Below are 11,630 nucleotides of genomic sequence, written 5' to 3' on the forward strand. Positions count from 1 at the left end.
AAAGGCAGAAATGTTTAATTGTCCCAGAATCGGCTAAAATATAAAATTATATATATATATAAATATATTTTTCTATTGAATTCGGGCTGAAATATGATAAAAAAAAATGGTCTTGTTAAGAGTCACTCTCTCTATTCAGTTCTGACTTGTGCCTAAAACAAAAGCAATGTGTTCTTGTTGGGTTTTGGCTAAACTGTCAATTAAAATATTTTTTTGTTGCGAAGAACAATCACTTTTTCACATTATACTGTGCATCTGAATATCATGAAACATTTATTTAAAAACTGAACATATCCACAGGTTGAGCTCCTTCAACAATGGTTTAATCCGCATTTATCCGTCATTACTATGAGGTAAAAGTCATTTAAGTGGTTGGAGTAAACGGTTGTAAAAGCAAACCTTTTCATAATTCATGTTGAGTTTTGTTGGGTTAGTTTCAGACGAACTGCTGCGGTGTTTGAGGTTTGCTGATGTGAGTGGACAAGTGTTCATCTGAACTGGAAAAACAAACTTAAAGACAATTAATGAACAAAGCTGAAAACTGGACTGGAAAAGCCCTTCTCAGAGCTGCTTTTTGGAATACATGTATATTATTTAGCAGATACTGTTTATATTGGTGACTTTTAAATGTTAGTAACTTTTTTAACCACATTACATTTTTGAGGCTGTTCACCCCGGATGGACTCTCATCTGTTTTGGTTTTGTAGAGTGAGATCTCAGCCTCCGCCATTGCCGCCATCATCATGAGTGATTTACAGCTGTCAGCAGAGCTAAATTATATCCCATTGTAAACAACTATATTTTTCATTCAGAAAATAAATGTTCTAAATTGTTTAAGTAATGATTTGTGATTCTATCCTTTTGCAAGTTTTTACATAGTACAGATATGACAGCACTGACAAACTTACATAAAATTTTTTTTTGTAGTATTATGCTATTATAGTATTAATTTAAAATATTTATTTATAAATATTTATATTTATAGTATTGATTTTTAAATAGCTTTTTCTTTTCAATTTTAGTATTTTCTATTGCTTTAATTTATTTTCAAGCATTTATTTTTAGTTTAGTTTTAGTTGCTTTAGTATTAAACAAGTTTTGACGATTGTTTTTAATGAAAAAGTGACTACACGTATCTGTTTATGTTTCTTTAAAGTGTTAACAATTCAACTAATTCTGCAAATCAACCTATTTTATTGTTCTAAATGTATCATTTGTTAGGTAAATTATTCATTTATTTCACTTACATCTCCAATGTATCCTGGCAGCCACAAGAGAGCGTCATGTTTCATGTGATGGTTTTGTGGATGCATCAAAATTTATTTCTGGAATAAATCGTAAAGATGGATTGATTTTAAGAGAATCACAGTGTTGTCTCAGAACATCTAAAAAGTTTCAGTCACTGTCAGATGTGGAGAATTAATACATATAAATATTTCTAGTTCCTCAATCTTTCTAAAAAATAAATAAATGTTGGCAATATACTGATGAATATCTCTCAGTATGAAATCTCCATACATTACAAGGATTGACATGCACTGAAGTAAAAATAGTAAAAAAAAAAAAAAAAGAAGAAGAATGTTCCGGGCTGCTTAGTCCCTCCCATTTTGCCAATTTACTAATATTTTCCTTTCTACTCATTTATATGAGTATTTAGGTATACATGATGTTACCATTACACATGTGATTAGACTAAAAACTAAAACAAAAATGAATTAATATGTATGATTATTAATCAATAATTTATGAATTCTTTAGATGCCATTAACTATCTATAATGGACAAAATGTTTCTTATTATAAAATAGCGAGCAAATGAAGATTAAAATCTCAGATTCACATTTAGCTTTCTATTGGGTAGTGATGTTCTTGACTTTTCTAAATTTGGGATGAATAAACTCTACAAGCCCAGAGGAGAATCAAAGTTAATCAATTAAGTTGAAAGGGGAGGAGCCACATTAATTCAAAGCTCTACTAAATAGCAAAGCCAACACTGATGTGTATTGTAGCATTGTGCCAAAGTTTGTTAGGATGGGGTTCTTGCAAGGTGTGTTAGTGTTGGTTGTGATTGTGGCTTTTGATCTGAAGAGTGCATTGGGAAGTTTGAAACACCGTCAAAGTCCAAGCAGCAGAAAGCCGCAATCAGCTCCAGCTTCCAGAGTTCCTGATCTTTCTTCTCAAGGGTTCTTGAATCCTTTCCAAAAAGCTTCTCCGCTTCCGAGTCTTGACTACAGAAAATTTGCACAAGAGCCTCTTGGTCTTCAGGAGAAGCAGCTGTTGCAGGGTCCAGTCAAGCCTTTGTCCTGGAAGTTTCCCGTCGTTCCAGAGGTGCAACGTGAGTTGGCGGTGAACTTCCAGTTGAGGAAACCTGTGACTCCCAGTAGTGTGGCTGTTCAATGCAGTGAGGACCGGGTTCATGTGGAGGTAAAGAAGGATATGTTCAGCAATGGTCAACAGATCCAGCCATCTGGTTTGTCTATGGGAGGCTGTGCTGTTGTTGGTGAGGACTCTGCCTCTGGGGTGCTCATCCTCGAATATGCACTACAGGACTGCAATAGTGTGCTGATGGTAAGAACTGTTACGTCTTACTGGATTAACCAATAAAAACAAGGGTTCTTCACTAGTGTTAGTTGTATGTTAAACATCCACAGAACTTCAGTTTTTGAAACCTGATAACTGACAGCTGCTTTGGGGAACTGCTAGAAACCCCCTTCTTGAATCTTATTTTTAAGTGTAGTTGAACAGAACCCATTTGGTAACCACTTCCGTCTCTTACAGATGACTGCGGATGAGCTAGTCTACACCTTTGCTCTTACCTACACCCCTGTGGCGTTTGCTGGCACACCGATTACCCGTACTGAGGGTGCAGTTGTTGGCGTTCAATGCCACTATCAAAGGTAAGTGACTCAATGGATGTCTTCAAGCAGTGTCTTATGGTGTTGTAACCGGAAACGGCTTATTTGGTATTTCCTTGAACGACAGGCTCCATAATGTGAGCAGTAATGCTTTGAGGCCAACTTGGGTTCCTTATGCTTCAACGGAGGTTGCTGAAGATGTCTTGGTGTTCTCCATGAAGCTCATGCTGGGTTTGTGTAGTTTCTTTAGATCTTAAGCCTTGTGAAATGAGGCTGTGAATAAACCGTTCTTTCCTCTTGCAGATGACTGGGCCAATCAGAGGCCTTCAAATGTGTACTACTTGGGTGACATTATTAATATTGAAGCATCTGTGAAGGTGTACAACCACGTCCCCCTGCGTGTGTTTGTGGACCGCTGTGTGGCCACCCAAGTACCTGAAGTGACTTCTGTTCCGAGATATTCCCTCATTGAGAATCATGGGTAAAGTCCTGTCACTTCTCTAGAATGATTTCAGTTTGTTCAGTGAGCACTCGATCCCTGAGAATTAGGTTGAGTCAAGTGACCATAGGTTTAGCTCTTTTTGGTGAGTGCTTTTGGCATCGCTGAGAGTGACTGTCCCAATGTTCATCCTACTGTAAATGGTATGAGAGCTTTAAAATTCGTCTGAAGCACAGCTTGGCACTTCCGTTTTTGGTGGTTTAAGTGTGGACTTGTGCGCACTCTAATGGCATATGTTGCCCACAATCTTTTGTGCTCTGGCTAAGAATTGGTTCGATCCACGAACCCCTACTACAGTGCTAACCACAAACATTGATGCGGGCAACTGGCTGTAAACCTCCCTTCACCCACTCTTTATCAGGTGCCTTGTGGATGCCAAGGCTACGGCTTCCAGCTCCCACTTCTTGCCTCGGACCCAGGAAGACAAGATCCGGTTCCAGCTGGAGGCTTTCATGTTCCAGGGAGGATCCAGTCCTTCTGTACGTACTATATTGACTGAATCGGAGTCCTCTTCCCATCTGCTCTGGTTTTGTGAACCCTTACCGGTGTCTCTTGCAGATCTACATAACGTGTACCGTGAAGGCCACTCTTGCTTCTGCACCCAGTGACGCTCTCCACAAATCCTGTTCCTTTTCCAACGGGTATGTTCATGCTGCTTAAGAACATGATGAAGCTGCCGCGTCTGATTGTTCTTGTTGCAGGTGGCTTGCTGCTGATGGGAACCACCAGGTTTGTGCTTGCTGTGACTCAACATGTGGTCCTGAAGGGGGACGTGATGCTCCTATTGGGGGTAGGTAGCTGCTTTAAGATTGCTTCTGACACTTCATGTGCTCTACTTGACTTGGGGATTTGCCTTTTTTCAGTAGGTGTTCAGTGGGAAGGCAAGGCCTCACTCGGTCCTGTAATGGTTCAAGGGCGACAGAAGACCCTAGCAAGACTTCAATAAATGGGTGTTGGAAACCCTATTGCTGACTTTCAATAAATGCACAACCTTGTTCTTGCTTCTGCTCTTGTCTAGTTTAAAAATTCTGGGTTTGTTCTCTAAAGATTAGATTCATCTCATTGCTAGTTTTACTTCATCTTAGTGCTGCATTTGGCAGCTCAGATTGATTACAAAACTATACAGGTATTCAAGGGCAGGCTTAAAGATGTAGTCCTCTCATTTATCTCCGGCAAAATATGGAGTGCCACAAGGATCCATCCTAGGTCCTCTATTTCCCCCCCCCCATTACCCCAATTTTACAGTGTCTGCATTGGCATCTATGTATCTGTTCCATATCAGTCACAAATTACTACTCCCCTGTAAGGCCCTTAATGGTTTAGCTCCTGTATACCTAACTAGCCTTCTAACCAGGGGGCAAGGAACTCGAAAGGAAGTTGAAGTCGGGTGGGGGCTGCTATCTTTTAGCAGAACTTCACTTGCGTTAGCATTCCCATTGACTCCCATTCATTTTGGCGTCTCTTTGACAGTGAATAACTTTACATCTGAGGCGTTTAAAGACTCTTTGTCCATTTATTTCTAAAGATACACAACAATGTATAAAGGGCTCCATTACCTTCTGTTACATTATGGCCCCGTAGAAACAGTTTTTGTAAAAAATAAGCTAACGATATCGCCATAACCACACGTCTCTGCAAGATTAACGATGGCAGTTTGCACGCACAGCTACTAGAAGATTTACATCTGTCAGACAGGTTGCTGACGTTGTCAAGCTTCGTTTGAGTCTGCGCTTCAGAAACGGAAGTGCTAAAAAACGCTAAAAATGGGCTTCACTTGTCTCAGTTGAGTTCCAATGGGGTCGCTGTGTCCATTTCTTTTATGGTCTATGCTTCTACCACACTACAATCCATCACACTCCTTGAGGTCACAAAAAGCTGGACTTCTGGTAGTTCTTAGGATGGCGAAGTCCACTAAAAGAGGTAGAGCTTTTTTTTTTTCTTTTTTTTTGCGTTTGGCTCCCAAGCTCTGGAATAGCCTTTCTGATAATGTTCAGACACGCCCTCTGTTTAAATCTAGATTTAAAAATCCATCTCTTTTGCCAAGCTTTTGAATTCTGTCTCTGATTGATAGCCAAATAGGTTTACTATGGACAGCTGGATTGTGCAATGGACATTTAAAATGTCCCTACAGGACAGGTCCTCAGAAATGGTAGTTCCCAGGAACTTGAAGCTGGAGACCCGTTCAACCATTCTGTGGATGGGGTCGTGTGTGCTTTCTTTTTCCTGAAGTCCACAATGAGCTCCTTTGTCTTATTGGTGTTAAGGAGCAGGTTGTTGTGAACAAGACAGGAGTTGTGTCTCCTCCCTAAATGTGGGGAAATTGGTAGTCATTCTGTCCCTTCTCAGTAGGGAAGTTAACATAACCTTTGAAGAGAACTACTGTGAACTTGTTTTAAGCTCAGTTTAAAGAATTAAGTTGAATCTGTTGCCCATGACGGGTTCCACATGAACACCCACTTCCCAGAAGCTCTGCAGATATTTTGTATGCATCTTATGTTGTGAACTAATTGCTTTTTATATGTTGGCTAAATTCAATTGGACAGTTTTATTTGTCCTTGCATCACACAATATAATTTATCATTTTAAATGTGTTTCCCAATATGCCTTGACAGTCCATCACAAATCCATCACTTGCTCCGCAATGGAACCACTCTCATTCTGACGGCATCCATTCACTGTGTGAGCAAGTGATGCAACGTTACATTTTTCTAAAGCTGATGAAGAAACAAACTCCTCTACATCTTGGATGACCTGAGGGTGAGCACATTATCAGCAAATTTTCATTGTAGTAATTTATTGCTTTAATCCCAAACATACAGTATATGCAGCGTCCCGTTCAAACAAAGGATTGATGTAAAAAAAAAAACGTTTTTGTTGTTGTGCAGCCAATGTTTTCCATGGGTGGCTTGCACAGAAACATCCATAATCAAAGAGAAAAGCAGTGCAATTTAAGTAAAAATAAAAAATAATTTTCAAGTCACCTTTATTTATATAGCGCTTTATACAAAACAGATTGTGTCAAAGCAACTGAACAACATTAATTAGGAAAACAGTGTGTCAATAATGAAAAATGACAGTTAAAGGCAGTTCAAGAGATGGGTCTTTAGTCTATATTTGATCTGCAAGAGTGTGTCTGCCTCCAAAACAATGTTAGGTAGGTTATTCCAGAGTTTAGGCGCTAAATAGGAAAAGGATCTGCCGCCCGCAGTTGACTTTGATATTCTAGGTATAACCAAGTTGCCAGAGTTTTGAAAACGCAGTGGATGTGGAGGACTATAATCTAACAAGAGCTTTTTCAAATACTGAAGTGTTGAACCATTGATGGCTTTATAAGAAAGAAGCAAGATTTTAAAAACTATACGATGTTTAATAGGGAGCCAGTGCAGTATTGATGCAGGCTAATATGGTCATACTTCCTGGATCTAGTAAGAACTCTAGCTGCTACATTTTGGACTTGCTGGAGTTTTCAGAATTTAGCAGTAAGAAAACACTCGTCATCCAGTTTTCTTATATCGACTATGCATTCCGTTAGTTTTTCAAATTGGTATGTTTTGCTGGGCCAAGAAGAAATATAGAGCTGAGTATTATCAGCAAAATAGTGAAAGCTAACACCATGTTTCCTGATGATATCTCCCAAGGGTAACATGTAAAGCGTGAAGAGTAACAGCCCTAGTACTGAGCCTTGTGGTACTCCATGCTGCGCTTGTGATCGATATGATATCTCTTCATTCACTGCTAAAAAATTGATGGCGGTCATATAAGTATGATTTAAACCATGCTAATGCCCTTCCATTAATGCCAACAAAGTTTTCTAGTTTTCAGTATGTTGTGGTCAAAATTGTGGAACGCAGCGCTAAGATCCAATAGCGTTAATAGAGAGATACAACCACAATCAGATGAAGAGAGCAGGTCAATTCTAACCAGAGGCGGACAGAGCACACAGCTTCATTACTTGAGTAAAAGTACAGAAACCTCTTACTCAAGTACAAGTCAGATGTCTACTTAAGTAAAAGTAATGAAGTACTTGTTTTTAAAAGTACTTTATTATCAAGTGTACAAGAGTACATTTTCTGAAATATTCCATTACTACTGCCACAGTGCTTACATTTATGTACGGAAATGTCCTACAAAGAGTTATGAAAAATGTTAATGTTAATACCTTGGATAATGTAAAAGGAGTTGAAAGTAAAATTAAGTCATTTTCATCATTTTAGCATATTGCTTTGTTTAACATTTCTCACTTGCCCACAAGGCAATAGCACAATGGCAACGTTCTGACAAACCTCTGCTAGAGTTTTAATGGATTTTTTGCACCCACATTTGAACCTGACTGTGTTAAACACACTGCATACTGAAGAACGAAGCAAATGCTCAGCTTACATTAATGTGTATTATCAGAAAAGAAAATTCACCTAACAATTGTGTTTCTCTATTTTTTTCATCAATCAAATCAATAAACCTAAACCAGCAAAGAAGACAATATAGCAAAGTTCTGACACACCTCTGAACCTGACCATGTTATACACGCAGCATAGAAGAGAAAATACTATAATTTTAAATAATATTGTGCTGCACAGTAATATAAAAATAGACAATAAAATAAAATAACAACTGTTCAAATAAACACCTAGTACAACACTACAACTATAAATTCCATAAAACTTCAATAACAAACAAATCATATTGTTAATTAGAAGCTTGTCCAAAAAAGGGAGCGAGTTCCAGAGCCTTGGAGCCACAACACAGAAAGCACGGTCACCTCTTGTCTTAAGATGTGTTCTGGGAACAATTAAAAGATCTTGGCCTGAAGACCTCAAAGACCCACATGGAGTATGTATATGCAAAAGATCCTGGATGTAAGAGGGTGCTTGACCATGCAAGTCTCTGAAAGTAATGACCAGAATTTTTAAAATGCACTCTATATCCACATGAACACATGATATGTAAAAATTGATAGCCTGAATGCACTGTAAGTCGCTGTGGATTAAAGCATCTGCTAAAGGCATTAATTTAATTTAAATTTAATAATTTAAAATCCAACAGGAAGCCAATGAAGGGTCTTACACACAGGAGTAATGTGTGATCTCCTGTTGGTCCTAGAAATAAAAGGATGAACAAGCATCTCCCTCTCTTTTTATTTAAACCATAGATCTAACCTTAGAAATGTTCCTGAGGTGGAAAAAAACAGGTACAAACCACAAACTTAACATGACTGTTAAAACACATCGATCTGTCAAAAATGACACCCAAATTTCTCGTGTCACTGTAGTCAGATGATGATAGACCCTCAAGGACCCGCCTAATCTTAAGGGTAATGTTGTCTGGGGCAAAAATCATCACCTCTGTTTTATCTGTATTAAACAGATAAAACGTTTTTAGCTTTCTATTGGGTAGTGATGTTCTTGACTTTTCTAAATTTGGGATGAATAAACTCTACAAGCCCAGAGGTGAATCAAAGTTAATCAATTAAGCTGAAAGGGGAGGAGCCACCTTAAATTCAAAGCTCTACTAAATAGCAAAGCCAACACTGATGTGTAGTGTAGCATTGTGCCAAAGTTTGTTAGGATGGGGTTCTTGCAAGGTGTGTTAGTGTTGGTTGTGATTGTGGCTTTTGATCTGAAGAGTGCATTGGGAAGTTTGAAACACCGTCAAAGTCCAAGCAGCAGAAAGCCGCAATCAGCTTCAGCTTCCAGAGTTCCTGATCTTTCTTCTCAAGGGTTCTTGAATCCTTCCCAAAAGGCTTCTCAGCTTCCGAGTCTTGACTACAGAAAATTTGCGCTAGACCCTCTTGGTCTTCAGGAGAAGCAGCTGTTGCAGGGTCCAGTCAAGCCTTTGGACTGGAAGTTTCCTGTCGTTCCAGAGGTGCAACGTGAGTTGGCGGTGAACTTCCAGTTGAGGAAACCTGTGACTCCCAGTAGTGTGGCTGTTCAATGCAGTGAGGACCGGGTTCATGTGGAGGTAAAGAAGGATATGTTCAGCAATGGTCAACTGATCCAGCCATCTGGTTTGTCTATGGGAGGCTGTGCTGTTGTTGGTGAGGATTCTGCCTCTGGGGTGCTCATCCTCGAATATGCACTACAGGACTGCAATAGTGTGCTGATGGTAAGAATGGTTACGTCTTCCTGGATTAACCAATAAAAGCAAGGGTTGTTCACTAGTATTTGTTGAATGTTTAAATCTCCACAGAACCTTTCAGTTTTTTGAAACCTGATAACTGACAGCTGCTTTGGGGAACTGCTAGAAACACCCTTCTTGAACCTTATTTTTAAGTGTAATTGAACCGAACCCATTTTGGTAACCACTTCCGTCTCTTACAGATGACTGCGGATGAGCTAGTCTACACCTTTGCTCTTACCTACACCCCTGTGGCATTTGCTCGGCACGCCGATTACCCGTACTGAGGGTGCAGTTGTTGGCATTCAATGCCACTATCAAAGGTAAGCGACTGACTGGAAGTCTTCAAGCAGTGTCTTATGGTGTTGTAACCAGAAAACGGTTTATTTGGTATCCCCTTGAACGACAGGCCTCCATAATGTGAGCAGTGATGCTTTGAGGCCAAACTTGGGTTCCTTATGCTTCAACGGAGGTTGCTGAAGACGTCTTGGTGTTCTCCATGAAGCTCATGCTGGGTTTGTGTAGTTTCTTTAGCTCTTAAGCCTTGTAAATGAGGCTGTGCCTAAACCGTTCTTTCCTCTTGCAGATGACTGGGCCAATCAGAGGCCTTCAAATGTGTAACTACTTGGGTGACATAATTAATATTGAAGCATCTGTGAAGGTGTACAACCACGTCCCCCTGCGTGTGTTTGTGGACCGCTGTGTGGCCACCCAAGTACCTGATGTGACTTCTGTTCCGAGATATTCCCTCATTGAGAAATCATGGGTAAAGTCCTGTCACTTCTCTAAGAATGGTTTCAGTTTGTTCCGTGAGCACTTGATCCCTGAGAATTAGGTTGAGTCAAGTGACCATCGGTTTCACTCTTTTTGGTGAGTGCTTTGGCATCGCTGAGAAGTGACTGTCCCAATGTTCATCCTACTGAAATGGTATGAGAAGCTTTAAAATCGTCTGAAGCGTAGCTTGGTGTTTCCGTTTTTTGGTTCAAGTGTGGACTTTGTGCGCACTCTAATGGCTTATGTTGCCCACAATCTTTTGTGCTCTGGCTAGGAATTGGTTCGATCTACGAACCCCTACTACAGTGTTAACCACAATCATTGATGCGGGCAACTGGCTGTAAACCTCTCTTCACCCACTCTTTATCAGGTGCCTTGTGGATGCCAAAGGCTACGGCTTCCAGCTCCCACTTCTTTGCCTCGGACCCAGGAAGACAAGATCCGGTTCCAGCTGGAGGCTTTCATGTTCCAGGGAGGATCCAGTCCTTCTGTACGTACTATATTGACTGAATCCGCGTTCTCTTCCATCTGCTTTGGTTTTGTGAACCCTTACCGGTGTCTCTTGCAGATCTACATAACTTGTACCGTGAAGGCCACTCTTGCTTTCTGCACCCAGTGACGCTTTCTCCACAAATCCTGTTCCTTTCCAACGGTATGTTCATGCTGCTTAAGAACACAATGAAGCTGCCGTGTCTGATTGTTCTTGTTGCAGGTGGCTTGCTGCTGATGGGAACCACCAGTTTGTGCTTGCTGTGACTCAACATGTGGTCCTGAAGGGGGACGTGATGCTCCTATTGGGGGTAGGTAGCTGCTTTAAGATCGCTTCTGACACTTCATGTGCTCTACTTGACTTGGGGATTTGCCTTTTTTCAGTAGGTGTTCAGTGGGAAGGCAAGGCCTCACTCGGTCCTGTAATGGTTCAAGGACGACAGAAGACTCTAGCAAGACTTCAATAAATGGGTGTTGGAAACCCTATTGCTGACTTTCAATAAATGCACAACCTTGTTCTTGCTTCTGCTCTTCTTGTCTAGTTTAAACGCTCTGGGTTTGTGCTCTAAAGATTAGATTCATCTCATTGCTAGTTTTACTTGATCTTAGTGCTGCATTTGGCACCTCAGACATGCTCAGATTACAAAACTATACAGGTATTCAAGGGCAGGCTTAAAGATTTAGTCCTCATTTATCTCCGGCAAAATATGGAGTGCCACAAGGATCCATCCTAGGTCCTCTAATCCCCCCCCCCCCCCCATTACCCAATTTTACAGTTTTGCATTGGCTATCTATGTTCCATATCAGTCACAAATTACTACTCCCCTGTAAGACCCTTTAATGGTTTAGCTCCTGTATACCTAACTAGCCTTCTACCCAGGGGGCAAGGAACTTGAAAGG

The 11,630-nt window shown here is 40.3% G+C and overlaps 2 protein-coding genes and 1 long non-coding RNA gene across 4 annotated transcripts; all 3 read left to right on the forward strand.

The window, feature by feature from the left end:
• The first annotated feature begins 2,007 nt into the window (after positions 1-2,007).
• On the forward strand, positions 2,008-4,354 carry LOC113079189 (zona pellucida sperm-binding protein 3-like). Of its 2 annotated transcripts, none has more exons than XM_026251393.1 (8): positions 2,008-2,567; positions 2,778-2,896; positions 2,982-3,085; positions 3,158-3,335; positions 3,715-3,832; positions 3,912-3,994; positions 4,055-4,143; positions 4,217-4,354. In XM_026251393.1, the coding sequence occupies exons 1-8, from the start codon at positions 2,031-2,033 to the stop codon at positions 4,297-4,299; spliced, it is 1,311 nt and encodes a 436-aa protein (XP_026107178.1). In that variant the 5' UTR covers positions 2,008-2,030; the 3' UTR covers positions 4,300-4,354. The 2 variants fall into 2 exon arrangements, with proteins under 2 accessions (XP_026107178.1, XP_026107179.1); XM_026251394.1 differs by having other exon boundaries at positions 4,220-4,354.
• A 4,521-nt stretch (positions 4,355-8,875) lies between these two features.
• LOC113079188 (uncharacterized) lies at positions 8,876-9,754 on the forward strand. Its single transcript, XM_026251392.1, has 2 exons — positions 8,876-9,455; positions 9,671-9,754. Exons 1-2 carry the CDS (start codon positions 8,919-8,921, stop codon positions 9,752-9,754), a joined length of 621 nt encoding a protein of 206 aa, XP_026107177.1. The 5' UTR covers positions 8,876-8,918.
• A 1,211-nt stretch (positions 9,755-10,965) lies between these two features.
• On the forward strand, positions 10,966-11,252 carry LOC113079190 (uncharacterized). The gene is made up of 2 exons (XR_003281666.1): positions 10,966-11,041; positions 11,115-11,252. It is a non-coding gene; the product is annotated as an uncharacterized LOC113079190 (long non-coding RNA).
• The last annotated feature ends 378 nt before the right edge of the window (positions 11,253-11,630 follow it).

This window comes from Carassius auratus, unplaced genomic scaffold (assembly GCF_003368295.1).
Source record: "Carassius auratus strain Wakin unplaced genomic scaffold, ASM336829v1 scaf_tig00027287, whole genome shotgun sequence".
Classification (NCBI taxonomy): domain Eukaryota; kingdom Metazoa; phylum Chordata; class Actinopteri; order Cypriniformes; family Cyprinidae; genus Carassius; species Carassius auratus.